Source organism: Bison bison, unplaced genomic scaffold (assembly GCF_000754665.1).
Source record: "Bison bison bison isolate TAMUID 2011002044 unplaced genomic scaffold, Bison_UMD1.0 scf7180017864390, whole genome shotgun sequence".
In the NCBI taxonomy this organism is placed as follows: Eukaryota; Metazoa; Chordata; class Mammalia; order Artiodactyla; family Bovidae; genus Bison; species Bison bison.
In genome coordinates this window covers 5,127,069-5,145,362 of record NW_011494962.1, presented here as the reverse complement: position 1 = coordinate 5,145,362, position 18,294 = coordinate 5,127,069, and the positions used below count along the sequence as shown (strand labels likewise).

At 42.0% G+C, this 18,294-nt stretch overlaps 1 protein-coding gene across 1 annotated transcript in view; it reads left to right on the top strand.

Moving 5' to 3' along the window:
* PLBD1 (phospholipase B domain containing 1) overlaps positions 1-18,294 on the top strand; it is a 90,315-nt gene that overhangs the window by 62,831 nt on the left and 9,190 nt on the right. The window contains exons 9-10 of the mRNA XM_010858775.1: positions 13,894-14,094; positions 14,202-14,342. Of these exons, the coding sequence (XP_010857077.1) occupies positions 13,894-14,094; positions 14,202-14,342 (342 nt within the window). The remainder of the gene's footprint in view (positions 1-13,893; positions 14,095-14,201; positions 14,343-18,294) is intronic.

Genomic DNA, 18,294 nt, shown 5'->3' with positions numbered 1-18,294 from the left:
TAGAACAGGTTGGTGAGCTTGGATACAATACCCTCCCAACTGCCTAGCTAAGCAAGCAGGGGTGGATGGTGGTGACACCGTCCCAGGTCCTGGCTGAAGTCTGCAGGTACAGTGGTTGCGCCACTCCCCCACCTCCTGGCTGGGGCTGGAGAGCTGTCTTTCTGAAGCCAGTGAGCGTGCTCCAGCTGCTACACTCCTCATCAGTCTTGCTAAAGCCGCTGAGCACGTGCAATCCACACAGGGGACACCCTTTGATCCCTCAGCCTTGCTGGCTAAGGACACTGGCATTCCTGAGCTCCACAGGGCTGTAATCATCAGAAAGACAATTCTCAGCAGGCAAACATCCCCGGGGCACTGCACAGACAGCAAGTGGAAATAAAACCCAAGTATTCCTGTGAAAAAGACCTATTTACTTAGCCTGGAGCTTCAGCTTCAGACAGGCTTCAGGTTTTCCACCCCTCTAGAGGCTCAGGAGACATAGCCAGGGAACATAAGCTGGGAGACATCATGCTGGCACACCCCCTTGGCCTCACTATAGCTTGGGAACACTTCCCAGATAAAAGGTTATACACTGGGACTTCCCTGGTGGTCCAGTGGATAAGAATCTGCTGTCCATGCAGGGGCAACAGGTTTGAGCCCTTGTCCGGGAAGATTCCGCATGCCACAGGGCAGCTAAGCCTGTGTGCCACAACTACTGAAGCCCATGTGCCTAGAGCCCATGCTTTGCAACAAGAGAAGCCACCATAATGAGAAGCCCATGTACTGCAAATAGAGAAAGCCTGCTTGCAGCAACACAGACCCAGCACAGCCAAAAATTAATTAATTAATTTGAAAAGCAGTTAAAAAAAAAAAGTTTATATACTTCTCTGGATCCTTAGTTTCTGCCACCATCACTAGGCACTCCTGGAAGAGGAAATGGCAACCCACTGCAGTATTCTTGCCTGGAAAATTCCATGGACAGAGGCTACAGTCCATGGGGTTGCAAAAGAATCAGACACGACTTAAACAGACAACACATATGTAAAATAGATGACTAATAAGGACCTTACTGTATGACACAGGGAACTCTACTCAATATCTCTAATGGATGTGGGGAAAAGTGAACCCTTGTACAATGGTTGGTGGAAATCTGTATTGGTGCAGCCACCATGGGAAACAGTATGGAAGTTCCTCTAACACTACAGCTATCATATGACCCAGCAATTCCACTCCTGGATACATATCCAAAAAAAAAAAAGCCAGAAACACTACCTTGAAAAGATATGTGCCCCTCACTGTTCATAGCAGCATTATTTACAATTTCTAAGACATAGAAGCAACCTAAGTGTTCATCAACAGATGACTGATAGAGAAGATGTGGTATATATGTTATATATATATTTATATATACACACACACACACAATGGAATACAACTCAGCCATAAAAAGAATGAAATTTTGCCATTTGGAACAATATGGGTGGACTTGAAAGGCATTACGCTAAGTGAATTATTTCACTTATGTCAGACAGAGAAAGACAAATACTATATGAAATCACTTATATGTGGACTCTAAAACAATATAAATTAGTGAATATAACAAGAAAAGAAGACTCATAGAGAACAAACTAGTTGTTACTAGTGGGGAGGAGAGAGGGTTTACAGAGGGTAGGGGGACTGGGAGGTACAAGCTATAGGGTGTAAGATAGGTTACATTTTACAACTCAGGGAATACATCAAAGTGTAGCCTTTAGAAATTATATTAAAAATAAAATTTGTTCATGTCAAAAAAAAAGATCTATTGATTTCTATTGCATTGAAGCTTTAAATCAATCAGAGAGAATCAACATGTCAGTAAACCTGAGTCTTCCCATCCACAAATATTGTTTCTTTATTTATTTAGGTCTTCTTCTTTAATTTGAGCAATTTTTTGGTAGTTTTTAGTATATTGGTCTTACATACCTTAAACTAATTTGAATCCTAAGTGAATTTTGATGCTACTGTCATCAGATTCGGTTTTTTATTCCCTTTTCCAATTGTTCATTGCTTGTATGTATGCATTAGTTATCTATCACCATGTAACAAGTCATGACCCAAACTTGTGACTTGAAGGAATGACAGTAATTGTTTAGCATTTCATAGTCTCTATGGATAAGGAATTTAGATAGGGCCCAGTTAGGATGGCTTGTGTCTACAAAGACCCGGAGACTGAGGGGCTGAAATCTCTGATAACTTAACTGAAGCGAAAGGATGTACTTCCAAGGTGACTCACTTCCATGGTCAAAAAGATGCTGCTGACAAATCGATTCCCTTCCATGGGCCTCTCTGTAGAACTGCTCAAGTATTCTTGAAAAAGGGCTCCTGGTTCCCCCAAACCAAGTGATCCATAAGAACAAGGCAGAAACAGCAGTGACTATTATGACCTAGTCTCAGAAGTCACATGCTGTCACTTCCACCACATTCTATTTATTAGAAAGAGGTTGTTAATGATTAGTCCACACTCAAGAAGAGGACGTTAGAATCTATCTTTTTAAGGGAAAATTGCCAAGGAATTGTGGAAATTTAAAAACCATCACAATATTGAAATACTATTTTTTGTATATTTACTTTTTATCTTGAGAATTTTCTAAGTTCATTTATCATTCTAATAGCTTTTTTTTTTTTTTTGGTAGATTTCTTGGGATTTTTCTAGATGCATCATCAGCTCATTTCTGTAGGAAGACACTTTTACTTCCCCCTTACCTTCTCTGTCTTTGTTTTCTTCCATGGGTGCACTGGATAAGACCTCCAGGACTGTAGACTATAGACTAGAAGTGGCATGGAAATCCTTGCCTAGTTCCTGATCTTAAGTGAAAAAGTATGCAGTCATTACCATCAAGTATGATGTTAATTGTAGGCTTTTTGTAGATACCCTCTATAAGGTTAAAGAGGATTCTGTCTCTTACTACTTTTCTTTATGTTTCTATCAATGAATAAGTGCTGCACTTCATGCAATTCTCATTTTCCATTAAAATCATCACCTGATTTTCATCTTGTATTCATATAGTGAGTTCCATTGATTAATTTTCAGATGTTAAATCAACTTGGCATTCCTTGGGTAAGCCCCAATTAATCATACTGTACCCTGGAGAAGGAAATGGCAACCCACTGCAACATTCTTGCCTGAGAAATCCCATGGAGAGAGGAGCCTGGCGGGCTACAGTCCTTGGGGTCACAAGAGTCAGATGTGACTGAGTGACTAAGCCACCGCCACCGTACAGTTTACCATTTTCACTTGTGGGAGGAATCATCCAATTTCTTTGTGTTGCTATTGGAATGTTCACCCTATGAACATTTTTACTGCCAATGCACCTTACCCAAATGTTTGCCATATTAACAAAAGTCTCACAAGCGCTCCTCTTCGAAGCCTTCCTTAACTTTCAGGCAGAGCCAGCTACCCCTCCTTTCAGCTTCCCTGGTGCCTGTGGGTAACTTCTTCAAAGCCCATGTTCCGTATTCATGTCTGCATCCCCAGATGTCTGCATCTCCTTCCTACAGAGGCTTGCATATGGTAATCATTGAATAAATATTTATGGAGGCAAGGAAGGAGGAAAAAGATAATGGAAAGAAAAAGGAAAGATTACAGCAGACAGATTACAGACAACCCATCCTGATGTGGACATGTGGAAACTGGAGAGAGAAAGATGGGAAATTCAGTGAGAGGTGGAGAAGGGCCTGCTGAAGAGAGCATCATCTCTATCACAGTCTCATTGACTTTTCTTCATCCTGCCCTCCCCCCCCTTTTTTTTTTTTTTAATGAACTGTATGTTTTTAAAACTAATTTATTTAGCACCCTCCCTTTATAGTGTTGATTTGAAAACAAGAGTCTAAGATGTTCAGGAATTGTTATCAAGGCATCTCAGATGCACACCTGGACAGTGTAGGGATTGGACCTGTAAGTTGATCCTTTGTGGCCACCCAGGTGGCACTAGTAAAGAACCCGCCTGCCAGTGCAGGAGACAGGGGATGTGGGTTCCATCCCTGGGTTGGGAAGAAATGGCAACCCACTCCAGTATTCTTGCCTGGAAAATCCTGTGGACAGAGGTGCCTGGCGGGCTACAGTCCATAGAGTCTCAAAGAGTCAGACACGACTGAAGCAAGTTAGGACCTTAATAGGAATGACATGAATAGGACCCAACTAGTTGTATGGGAATTAGGCAGCACCCAAGTTTTAAGTAAGTTACTTTAAACTCATTTGTGCTTAACCTGTCTTTGAAATAAAAAGAAAAACAAAAAGCCCCCAAAACTAATGTTTGTTTAGTTCCTACTTACGTGTCCAGCATTATAACTTACACTCAGTGTATGCATAATTCACATTTGGTGTGTTTTATGTCACTTAATTTTCACAAAGACCTAACAAGGAGGGTATTGTATCAGTATTTTTCAAATAAACAGGTTCAGAGAAGTTAAATAGCCTTTTCAGAACCATACTGCTCAGAAGTTGGGCAGTGCGGTTCAAGCAAAACATATCTGACTACAAAATACCCATTTTTTGGTTTGTTTGTTTGTTTTCAGAAATGGTTCCGTTTGTATGTAAGTTAAATGGTTAAAACTAAAAGAGACCATGGATTCAAAGGGCCTCCTGGGATGCGGGTGGGTGGAACTTATGCGTGGGAACCAAAGCTGGAACCTATTCAAAGTGTTCTAATTGAGGAGTACAATAAATAATGATGATGCCTATGAGGCCGAGGCTTCCCGCTTAATTATCTGTAAGTGGAGCTCTCCAGAGCGCACTCAGTATGTTTCACCAAGCATGCATGTGTTCCTACTTTGCATTACATCTGGGCGTTCCATCACCTCCCACACACATGTTACATACCCCTTTACAGTTTCCTCTGGAGCTTGTTAAAAATGAAGATTCTAAAGTGCCATCCATAGGAATTCTTAACCAGTTGATCTGGGTTGGTACATTCAAACAAGCACCCTAGGCGTTTCTAACTTATTGGGTTTCCATGTCTATCCTTTTAGACTCTGGCAGCCCTTCGGGTTTGGGTAGACATGATTTTGCTCAGCCTTCTTCTGTTTGAAGTTCCAATACTTGAAAGTAGGAAGATAAAAGAATACCCTCAATGCCTGGGGAAAATGTAGCCAAGTCTCCTTCATAATCCATAATATTACTACTTTCATTCATTATTAAATTGCCTTTATAGTTGTAAACATTTTTAATGAAGTACAATTACTTTTATTAATTTCATGTTACCTCTTTTATCCTAGATACTTTGATCATAAGGCTGAAACATATACAAACTATGATTTAACACATGCCAAGATCTATATCTTCTGCCTTTAAAAAGCAGAAGAACCAAAGGAGGAGAAGAAATAAAAGTAGAATTAAATAAAAGTAGAACTCGGTCACTTATTCCAAAGATTGTAGGTAGATTTTGTAGCACTTCATTCCTGCTTTCCTATGTGGCTTTCTTTTGTTTTATGTTCCTCTTTGGTACCATCCCAGGATACTGAGTAGCCACCCAGGTGGCGCTAGTGGTAAAGAACCCACCTGCCAATGCAGGAGATGTAAGAGATGTGGGTTCAACCCCTGGGTCGGGAAGATCCCCTGGAGGAGGAAATGGCAACCCACTCCTGTATTCTTGCCTGGGAAATTCCATAGACAGAGGAGCCTGGAGGGCTACAGTCCAAAGAGTCGCAAAGAATTGGACAAGCTGAAACAACTTAGCACCCGGATGCTGATAACATCTGCCAGGCCACCCCTGCCTTGAATCGTGCCCCACCTAGCCAAAGAAAGCCTCTTCCCTTCTATCTTTATAGAAATTCCACCTTACTCTCCACACTTTGCTTGATTGACTGGTCATAAGGTGATTTTCCCCACCTCCACCCTGTTTAAACATGCAACTCCCCATGATTCACCCTCTCCTTAATTGCTTCTAATGTATTTGCTCCATTGTGCCTATGTGTTGTTGCCCTTTGCATGACTATTCCCCTCAATGTTGTCAGATGTATGTTAGGGTGGAAAAGGCATGTGTTGAGATTCAGTTCTAGATTTATCCCTGACAATGCTGTTTATAAGCTTTAAAAAGCGAAATACTTAAAAAAAAAAAAAACCACCTCATCTAAGTGCTCTTTTTGTGAAGATCAAATGAAAGTATCCATCCTTCTAAAGCAAAGTTTCTGATGTGTAGTAGGTACACTATTAATGTTAGTCACCACCATCTTCTCCTTCTCTCTTGTACATAACAGTTATTTACTGAGTACCTACTATGTGTCAAGGGGCTTCCCAAGTGGCACAGTGGTAAAGAATCAGCTTGCCAATGCGGGAGACGCAAGAAACACAGGTTCGATTCCTGGGTCTGGAAGATCCTTTAGAGAAGGAAATGGGCAACCCACTCCAGTGTTCTTGCCTGGAGAATTCCATTGACAATCCGTGGGGTCACAAAGAACTGGACACGACTGAGTGACTAAGCACAAAGATACTACATGTCAAATCCTTTTCTTGCCACTGGAGTGAATAAGACAGAAAAAGTTCCTGCCCTGGTGGAACTTACATGCTATGGGATAGATGGAAAAGGAAACAGTAAACAAGTAATATAACCTAAAGTAAATAACTTCTTATTGAAGAAAAGCAAACAATTTTGATTGTTTGAACATTGATTAAATGTACACCCACCTCTTCATATTTACTCTGTATAATCTTTGCTGTTGTTCAGTCACTAAGTCATGTCCAACTCTGCGATACCATGGACTGCAGCACGCCAGGCTTCCCTGTTGTTCACTATCTCCCCAAGTTTGCTCAAACTCATGTCCCTGAGTCAGCGACATGCTATCTAACCATCTCATCCTCTGTCATCCCCTTCACCTCCTGCCTTCAGTCTTTCCCAGCATCAGGGTCTTTTACAGTGAGGTGGCTCTTCACATCAGGTGGCCAAAGTTTTGGAGCTTCAGCTTCAGCATCATCCTTTCAATGAATATTCAGGGTTGGTTTCCTTTAAGATTGACTGGTTGGATCTCCTTGCAGTCCAAGGGACTCTCAAGAGTCTTCTCCAACACCACAGTTCAAAAGCATCAATTCTTTGGTGCTCAGCCATCTTTATGGCCCAAGAGATTATTATTATCTTAGAATAAGAATTATACTTATTGTTTTATTTGAGCTACTTCAGGATATTCAGGCTCCAAAGTAGGGTCTTCATGTGCCTGAATATCTAATAGTATGAATCTTTCATTGATCCCATTCCTATTGCAGGGTAAAGCAGAAATGTGCTGAAAAATAAAAACAAAAACCCAGCCATACTTGATTGAAGAATAATAACTGGAAAGTGAAGGGGGAAATTGGTTGGTACCAGTTAGGTTCTTAGCAGAAAGAGAAGTCAAAGAATGCCATTCTGTAAGGTAGGAAGACTGAGTCCATTGTAGAGTAGACAGAACAAGTGACTGGAAGATTTCACGTTGTGTGATGACATGAGAGCATCTTTTCTTAGGGAGGAAACAGAGGTTTTTCCCGCAGCAGTCACCTTAGTGCAGGGCTCCCGGTGGAGACTCAGAGTGGAGCAGAGGTGGGTAGGGAGAGCAGTCTGGGCATGTGACTTTTGGAGAAGCTGAAGGAATTCTACTACAGTCTCTAGGCTGGGGTCATTGCACAGTGCTTGGAATGTAGTAGGTGTTAAATAAAGTTTTAATGAGAATCAGATAGGCTTTGAGACATCAGACAGCCCAGCATAGGTGATTGCCTTCCCCAAGATCTGAGAAGTGACGTTATTCCTCTTTAGCTGTGGGAAAAACCTGAGCAGAAAGGTGAGTATGTTGCCAAGATATTACTTTGTTTTTTCCTTTTAAAAAAGAAAACTATTCCTGAAGTGTCACATCCATCTATGTTAAAATCAAATGGCAGTAAGACATTTGAAAACAAAATATGTTGTGTAACTGGGTTACTATTATTATTATACTGGCTACTGCTGAACCCTCAAAAGTTTGTGCTGTAAACACATATGTGATTATTATTGCTTTTGAGTATATAGGACAGTGTCTCAGCTGGGCACATTCATGCATCCATGGTTGGCTGGGGTTGGGTGGGCAGCTCTGCTGATCTTGGATGAACTCTGTCGCACTTAGGGGGCTGCCCAGCTAGAGGCTGGGCCTCCTGCACTTTGCCCCCCATCCCAGATACTAGGCTAGGCTGCACCAATTTTCTCAGCTGTAACAGGATTATAAGGGAGTGAGAAGAAGTGTGCAAGGTCTCTTGAGGCCTAGGCTAGAACTGGCACCTTTTGTTAAGCCAAAACAGTTCAGATTTAAGGGGTGGGGAAACAGACAATGTCTCTTGCTGGGAGATGCTGCCATGTCCCATTGCTAAGTATGGATAAAGCAAGGGGTGAAGACATGCAGTACAGATATTTTTACAATCGTGATCCTCATGCCTGACCCTGAGTTGTATGTCATTCATGTCCTTGGTCAACAATAAGTCTACTCTTTTGGAAGGAAGGAAGGAAGGAAAGTTTTTGGTCTTCACAGTGTTGCTGAAATTCAGCCTCTTTACTGGTGCTGAATAGAAATGCAGAGACAGAGTTTGGGGTGAAGCAGAAAAGAGTAGCTTTTATTGCTTTGCCAGGAAAAAAGGGCCATAAAGGGCTAATGCCCTCAAAACTATATGACCCACCCTGAAGAGGGTAATGAGGAGTTTCATAGTGTGAGGAGCAGGGCATTGATCAGCTAATAGACAGTTCTTGGATTGGCTGGCATCAAGGTGAAGCTTCAGGCACCATCAGTCTTCAGTCTTCTTCAAGCACCAACCAGTCTAGGGTCTTTGTCCTTGTGGCCAGGAGTTTTCATCACTCCAGATGAAAGGGGGAGGGGGTCTGCTTCTTGTAAAAACAACTTAGGAATGTGTGTCAGGCCTTTATCTATGTCTTTCAGGGAAGTGAGCGTTCAGTAATTCTTCTGTGTGGCAGAATTATAGCTTAAGTTGTTACCAGTTCCCCAGCCCAACAGCTATTCTTTCTTCTTCTGCTGCTGCTGCTGCTGCTGCATCACTTCAGTCGTGTCCGACTCTGTGTGACCCCAGAGATGGCAGCCCACCAGGCTCCCCCGTCCCTGGGATTCTCCAGGCAAGAACACTGGAGGGGGTTGCCATTGCCTTCTCCAATGCATGAAAGTGAAAAGTGAAAGTGAAGTCACTCAGTCGTGTCCAACCCTCAGCAACCCAATGGACTGCAGCCTACCAGGCTCCTCCATCCATGGGATTTTCCAGGCAAGAGTACTGGAGTGGGGTGCCATTGCCTTCTCCTCTTTCTTTCTACATCTTCACATTTTCCAATGATTAACTCTTGAGTCAGTATTTTACTTCAGAAGACAAGGACGTGGGGGCTTATGGTTTCAAAAGCTTTGGAGCAGTTAATGTATGTGATGTGCAAATGAACACCTTTTAAATTTTTAATGGTTTATAACATTATCTAAGTTATAGAGAATTCAGATACCTGTGAAGATACCCAATGAGCTACAAGAAAACTTTGAAAGGCAATTCAGTGAGCTCAGAAATAAAATTAATTAACAGAAAGAATACCAAAGAGAAATTGGTATTTTCTGAATACCAACTGAAATTCAAAAATAGAACCAAGTAGAAACTCTGGAGCTGAAGAACTTTAAATGAAATAAAGACTGAATTAGAAAGCACTGGAAATACTGGAGACCACATGGAAGAGAGAATTAGTGAGCTCGAAGACAAATCTAGAAATGATATAGATAGAAGAGAGGAAATTAAGGTCTACAAAGAAGAAAATCCTATAGAACTATCTGACTCCATTAGGAAATGTATCATTAGGGTAATGAGTATCCCAGAAAGGAGAAGGGAGAGTGAGGAGAGTGTATTGAAAGAAATAACAGTTGAGGACTACCCAAACCTGGGGAAAAAACTGGACATACAAGTCTATGAAGTTAAGCAACTGATGTGTCTTTTTTGTGCCAGTTCCATACTGTTTTATGACTGTAGCTTTGTAGTATAGTCTGAAGTCAGGGAGCATGATTCTTCTAGCTCTGTTCCTCTTTCTCAAGATTGTTTTGGCTATTTGGGAACCTTGCAAGTATTATGCTAAATGAAGTAAGTCAGATGGAAAAAGACACATATCATATGATTTCATTCATATGTGGAATACAAAAATAAATTAAAAATAAATGAACAAACCAAACCAAACAAAAACAAACACATAGATACAGTGAACAGATTAGTGGTTACCAGAGAGGAAGGGTGGCAGGGGGAGGGCATTTTGGGAATGAGCACACTGGAGTGTATACAGGAGGAGAAATATAATATTTATATATACAAAAATTTATATAATGTTCAGTTCAGCTGTTCAGTCGTGTCCAACTCTTTGAGACCCCATGGACTGCAGCACACCAGGCCTCCCTGTCCATCACCAACTCCCAGAGTCCACCAAAAACCATGTCCATCGAGTTGGTGATGCCATCCAACCATCTCATCCTCTGTCGTCCCCCTTTCCTCCCGCCTTCAATCTTTCCCAGCATCAGGGTGTTTTCCAGTGAGTCAGTTCTTCGCATCAGGTGGCCTAAGTATTGGAGTTTCAGCTTAGCATCATCTTCCAAAGAATATTCAGGACTGATTTCCTTTAGAATTGACTGGTTGGATTTCCTTGCAGTCCAGGGGACTCTCAAGAGTCTTCTCCAACACCACAGTTCAAAAGCATCAATTCTTCAGCACTCAGCTTTCTTTATAGTCCAACTCTCACATCCATACATGACTACTGGAAAAACCATAGCTTTGACTAGATGGACCTTTGTTGGCAAAGTAATGTCTCTGCTTTTTAATATGCTGTCTATGTTGGTCATAGCATTTCTTCCAAAGAGCAAGTGTCTTTTAATTTCACAGCTGCAGTCACCATCTGCAATGATTTTGGAGGCCAAGAAAATAAAATCTCTCACTATTTCCATCGTTTCCCCATCTATTTGCCATGAAGTGATAGGACCAGATGCCATCATCTTGATTTTCTGAATGTTGAGCTTTAAGCCAACTTTTTCACTCTCCTCTTTCACTTTCATCAAGAGGCTCTGTAGTTCCTCTTCGCTTTCTGCCATAAGGGTAGGTCATCTGCATATCTGAGGTTGTTGATATTTCTCCCGGAAATCTTGATTCCAGCTTGTGCTTCATCCAGTGAATTTGAAGTGTCAAATATTTCTTCTTTGGGTAAAACCCCCCCCCCCCACCCCTTCTTGAGTAACTGTTCAGTAGTTTAGTAATTGGGCCTTCCCTCATAGCTCAGTTGGTAAAGAATCCGCCTGCAATGTTTAGTAATTAGATGCCTTTCTTTTGCTTTCCAGTAGGTGGCGATATAGCGCAAGTTGGTTTTGTTGTGGTTTTTTCCCTTTTCTATTTTTTACGACGGGGAGTGGTCGGGGTTCTTTTCCCAGAGCTGCCTCTGGTTATTTTTGAGAGCTGTCACTTCCCACCCTCTTCTGTCTCTGTCAGGGATGTTGCCCTGGACCCTCATTGTCACCGGTGCTGTTGGTGGGGCACCTCTGAGATAGCAGGTTCCTCGGCTGTGTGCAGTTCCCTGGGTATGGGGAGGGAGAGAGTGAAACGGAACCGGGGTAGCAGGTGTCTCTGCCTTGACTGGAGTTGTAGGTGCTGCTGCTGGAGGCAGTGGGGGAGGGGAGGCTGAGTCGTGGTGCCCTGTAGCTTGAGGAACAGGGTTGCAGGGCTTGCTGCCGCTGCCTTCCAGCTCCCTGTTGGCTGGGGGTGCTGTGACCAGGCCACCAGACTCCTGTGTGCCACCTACCCAGCTATTAAGGCTTCTCCCGGGCTCTGGGCCCAGCTATTGTGCCCAGGGGTTCAGGACTACAGGTACTGCCTTCATTGTTCCTCTGGTTCTTCCTCCTCCATGTGGTCCAATCCACCCACCTTTAGATAACAGATGTGTGGAATTCTCCAGCATCCTGCTGTGTGGGGCAGAGTCACCTTTGTTGAGTTACGGATGCTTTACTGGTTTTACTGGTTGTAGATTGAGGGGGAGAGATAAACGGAGTGTCTCACACCCCTGTGATGTTCATGTCACTCTTCCAAACGGGGCACATTTTAAATACACTTGGTAGGATAATAAGGATAAACTCTTCTGGGTTGTACTAAGCAAGAGATCTAAATAGAATTAGAGGAGAGTGGTCATTGTTTATAATTCAAGTGGCTATTTTAAAAAAGCCTTCTGAAAATCCATTTTTAAAAAGATTTTATTTATTTTTGTCTGCACTGGATCATCGTTGCTTTGTGCAGGCTTTCTCTAGTTGCAGCGAGCTGGGACTACTTACTCTTGGTTGCGGTGCGAGGGCTTCTCATTGCAATGGCTTCTCTTGTTGCGGAGTATGGGCTTTAGGGTGCACAGGCTTAGTTGCTCCACGGCATGTGGAATCTTGCTGGACCTGATCTGTGTTCCCTGCATCGGCAGGCGGATTCTTATCCACCCTGCCACCAGGGAAGACCTCAGGTGGTTATTTTCTAAGTCCTGGAAGATGCTTTATTAACTGTAAGGGTTCTCTTTTGTCTCTTAATTAAATTTAGTAAGAAGCTTACTATGAAATGTAATTTGCCAGCTGGCTTTCATCCCAGATGTTTCACTCTATCCTTATCTAACATAGAGTGCCTTCTGAAGTTGCTAGTGAAAGATTAGAGCAAGAATATAATTTTACATATTCAAAGAACACTTGTTTCTCTTATAATGCTATATTTCAGGACTTTGTCCCTTCCCTGGGCCTTTTCTTTAACGTTAAACTCAAAATTATAAAATTAGACTCCTTGACTAAAGTTTTTTGTAAGACAGTTTATCTTCTTTGTTCTAGAACTCTAGATGGCCTACTTTTTTTTTTTTTTTTTTGGTCTTCTATAAACAGTCTTGCTCTTGAATGAAATACTGTTCCTTTCATGTTAGTATTAGTCACTTACCTATACATATTAAAGAATGCCTGCCCTCTTGTGTCCATCGAGGCTGCTACAATAAGGAGTGAATTAGCAAGAATATTAGGCCAGAAATACAGCTTTCCATCATGTGGAGATTTTCTATCAGAGAGCTTGCTCAAGGCTGCCAATATGGTTGTTCAGATGAAACACTGCAAAATGACTCCAGCCCAAGTGGTGAATGAATAGTCATTAAAATTTGCTTGTATATAGTCATTAGTATGACTATATAATCATACTATGACTATATAGTCATTAATACTTTGCTTGTCAATCATGCATCCTTAGGTCTGGTTCCTGATTTAATGTATTTTCATCAAATCATAAAATCAAAATTTTTCAATGGAGAGCCCAGGGATGGAGGTTCACCGGCATCTGCTGCCGAGGTGAACCAAAGCTGGAGGAGGGCAATGACAACTGACACCCTAGAGCTTGTTGTAAACAGTGAAGCAAGCCAGAGAAACACTATTATTGCATATTAACACACACATATGGAATCAAGAAAAACAGTACTGATGAGCCTATTTGCAGGGCAGGAATAGAGTCGCAGACAGGGAACAGACTTGTGGACCCAGCGGGGGAAGGAGACGGTGGGATGAACTGAGAGAGTAGCTCTGAAATATATACGCATTATATGTAAAATAGACAGCCGGTGGGAATTTGCAGTGTGATGCAGGGAGCTCAACCTGGTGCTCTGTAACAACCTAGAGGGGTGGGATGGGGTGGAAGGTAGGAGGGAAGTTCAATAAGGAGGGGATGTGTGTATACCGATGGCTTATTCATGCTGATGTATGGCAGAAACCAACAACACTGTAAAGCAATTATCCTCCACTTATAAATTTTTAAAAACCCCCCAAAGAAATAATAACTAATACTCTGCAAAATGCATTGTATATGCGAAGTTCTACATTAACAATGATGGTTTGATATTTTGCATGTATGTACGCTGATTCATATATTCATGTTTCCTGTAGGGTTTTTGGAGTCTCTGGACGACTTTTACCTTCTTAGCAGTGGTTTGGTATTGCTGCAGACCACAAACAGCGTATATAATAAAACCCTACTGCAGCACGTGGTACCCCAGTCTCTCCTGGCCTGGCAAAGAGTCCGGGTGGCCAGTATGATGGCTAATAATGGCAAGCAGTGGGCAGAGGTCTTTTCAAAATACAACTCTGGTAAGTGGCCCTGCAGAATAACGTTTACGCATGTATGATTTTTTTAGATTTTGAGTTAACCAGCCAAGCAGTACCCATGCCCTGTCTTCATGTCTTCTCTGCTTCAGGAACATATAACAATCAGTACATGGTCCTAGACCTGAAGAAGGTAAATTTGAACCACAGCCTTGACGAAGGCACTCTGTACATTGTGGAGCAAATTCCTACATACGTAGAATATTCTGAACAAACTGCTGTTCTACGGAGAGGTACTTTCTTCATGCTACAAGTCTGATGAGTGTGTGTGTGTCTGTGCACACATATATGATGGATAATGTGTGGTGTGTGAATGTACTATGGGGGTGTGTATGGTGGGGATGCAGGGGTGGGAATGCTGTTGCTTGCCACACAGGGAAAGAATGACAAGGTTCAGCACATGTAAAACCTACACCTCAAACTCTTACATGACAATGTACTCTTTTTTATACTATTTATTTAAAAAAAAAGTGTTTTGTACTATTCATTTATGACCTCTGTTGCATGCACTGGTTAAGTCACAGTGATGATTTTTCCTAGTACAGAGTAGCGGCTCATTTAATACTTATTTTGGCCGCACCATGCGGCATAAGTGATCTCAGTTCCCCGACCAGGGATGAATCGAACCTGCACCCCTCGGTGCGTGGAGTCTTAACCACTGAACCACCAGGAAAGTCCCATGACAGTGTACTCTTACATGTGTGTGCATGTGTGCAAAGCCACTTCACTTTAGTCATGTCCAGTTCTGTGTGACCCTAGGGGCTGTAGCCTGCTAGGCTCCTCTGTCCATAGGATTCTCCAACTAAGTATACTGGAGTGTGTTGTCATGCCCTCTTCTAGGGGATCTTCCTGACCCAGGGGTTGAACCAGAGACTCTTAAGTCTCCTGCATTGGCAGGTGGGTGGGCTCTTTACCACTAGCACGACCTGGGAAGCCTACCTTTGCAATTTCACTGGGTTTTATGAAAATGAATTGAGATAATTTCTATCGATTCTTAAGCATATTACCGGTTCATAGCAAGTCCTAGCATCTTGCATTGAACATACTGCTCAGCACACACAGGAAGTCCTCACTGGATATTTGTTGAATAAATGAAAGAGAAGATGATGTCTGGGTGGAAGTTTACAGGCTAGAAAGTTCAGTTCAGTCGCTCAGTCATGTCCAACTTTTTGCAACCCAACTTTTTGGACTGCAGCACGCCAGGCTTCTCTGTCCGTCATCAACTCTCGGAGCTTACCCAAACTCATGTCCATCGAGTTGGTGATGCCATCCAACCATCTCATCCTCTGTCATCCCCTTCTCCTCCGGCCTTCAATCTTTCCCAGCATCAGGGTCTTTTCCAGTGAGTTATTTCTTCTCATCAGGTGACCAAAGTATTGGAGCTTCAGCATCAGTCCTTCCAATGAATATTTAGGACTGATTTCCTTTAGGATTGACTGATTTGATTTCCTTGCAGTCCAAAGGACTCTCAAGAGTCTTCTCCAACACCACAGTTCAAAAGCATCAATTCTTCAGCGCTCAGCTTTCTTATGGTCCAATTCTCACATCCATACATGACTACTGGAAAAACAATAGCTTTGACTAGATGGACCTTTGCTGCAAAGTAATGTCTCTGCTTTTTAATATGCTGTCTAGGTTGGTCATAGCATTTCTTCCAAGGAGCAAGCATCTTTTAATTTCAAAGCTGCAGTCACCATCTGCAGTGATTTTGGAGCCCCAAAATAAAGTCTCTCACTGTTTCCATTGTTTCCCCATCTATTTGCCATTGAAGTGATGGGGCCAGATGCCATGATGTTAGTTTTCTGAATGTTGAGTTCTAAGCCAACTTTTTCACTCTCCTCTTACTTGCATCAAGAGGATCTTTAGTTCTTCACTTTCTGCCAAAAGGGTCGTATCATCTGCATATCTGAGGTCACTGATATTTCTCTCTGAAATCTTGATTCCAGTTTGTGCTTCATCCAGCCTAACATTTCACATGATGTACTCTGCACATAATTTAAATAAGCAGGGTGACATATACAGCCTTGATGTACTCCTTTCCTGATTTGGAACTAGTCTGTTGTTCCATGTCCAGTTCTAACTGTTGCTTCTTGACCTGCATACAGATTTCTCAGGAGGCAGGTAAGGAAGTCTGGTATTCCCATCTCTTCAAGAATTTTCCACAGTTTGTTGTGATCCACATAGTCAAAGGCCTTGTAGTCAATAAAGCTGAAGTAGATGTTTTTCTGGAATTCTCTTGCTTTTTTGATGATCCAACAAATGTTGGCAATTTGATCTCTGGTTCCTCTGCCTTTTCTAAAACCACCTTGAACATCTGGAAGTTCTGAGTTCACATACTGTTGAAGCCTGGTTGGAGAATTTTGAGTATTACTTGTTAGTGCGTGAGATGAGTGCAATTATGTGATAGTTGGAACATTGTTTGGCATTGCCCTTCTTTGGGATTGGAATGAAAACTGACCTTTTTCAGTCCTGTAGCCACTGATGAGTTTTCCAAATTTGCTGACATATTGAGTGCAGCACTTTCACAGCATCATCTTTCAGGATTTGAAATAGCTCAAGTGGAATTCCATCACCGCCACTAGCTTTGTTCATAGTGATGCTTCCTGAGGCCCACTTGACTTCCCAATCCAGGATGTCTGGCTCTAGGTAAGTGTGATCTGGGTCATGAAGATCTTTTTTGTATAGTTCTTCTGTGTATTCTTGCCACTTCTTCTTAACATCTTCTGCTTCTGGTAGGTCCATACCATTTTTGTCTTTTATTGAGCCCATCTTTGCATGAAATGTTCCCTTGATGTCTCTAATTTTCTTAAAGAGATCTCTAGTCTTTCCCATTCTATTGTTTTCCTTTATTTCTTTGCATTGATCACTTAGGAAGGCTTTCTTATCTCTCCTTGCTATTCTTTGGAACTCTGCATTCAAGTGGGTATATTTTTCTTTTCTCCTTTGTCTTTGGCTTCTCTTTTCTCAGGTATTTGTAAGGCCTTCTCAGAAACTATTTTGCCTTTTTCCATTTCTTTTTCTTGGGGATGGTCTTGATCACTGCCTCCTCTACAATGTCACAAACCTCTGACCATAGTTCTTCAGGCACTCTATCAGATCTAATCCCCTGAATCTGTTTGTCACTTCCACTGTATAATCATAAGGGATTTGATTTAGGTCATACCCAAATGGTCTAGTGGTATTCCCTACTTTCTTCAATTTTAGTCTGAATTTGCAATAAGGAGTTCATGATCTGAGCCACACTCAGCTCCCAGTCTTGTTTTTGTTGACTGTATAGAGCTTTTCCATCTTTGGCTGCAAAGAAGATAATCAATCTGATTTTGGTATTGACCATCTTGTGATGTCCATGTGTAGAGTCTTCTCTTGTGTTGTTGGAAGAGGGTGTTTGCTATTAACAGTGCATTCTCTTGGCAAAACTCAGTTAGCCTTTGTGCTGCTTCATTTTTTTTTTTTAATTTTATTTTTAAACTTTACCTAATTGTATTAGTTTTGCCAAACATCAAAATGAATCCGCCACAGGTATACATGTGTTCCCCATCCTGAACCCTCCTCCCTCCTCCCTCCCCATACCATCCCTCTGGGTCGTCCCAGTGCACTAGCCCCAAGCATCCAGTATCGTGCATCGAACCTGGATTGGCATCTCATTTCATACATGATATTTTACATGTTTCAATGCCATTCTCCCAAATCTTCCCACCCTCTCCCTCTCCCACAGAGTCCATAAGACTGTTCTATACATCAGTGTCTCTTTTGCTGTCTTGTACACAAGGTTATTGTTACCATCTTTCTAAATTCCATATATATGCGTTAGTATACTGTATTGGTGTTTTTCCTTCTGGCTTACTTCACTCTGTATAATAGGCTCCAGTTTCATCCACCTCATTAGAACTGATTCAAATGTATTCTTTTTAATGGCTGAGTAATACTCCATTGTGTATATGTACCACAGCTTTCTTATCCATTCATCTGCTGATGGACATCTAGGTTGCTTCCATGTCCTGGCTATTATAAACAGTGCCGCGATGAACATTGGGGTACACGTGTCTCTTTCCCTTCTGGTTTCCTCAGTGTGTATGCCCAGCAGTGGGATTGCTGGATCATAAGGCAGTTCTATTTCCAGTTTTTAAAGGAATCTCCACACTGTTCTCCTTAGTGGCTGTACTAGTTTGCATTCCCACCAACAGT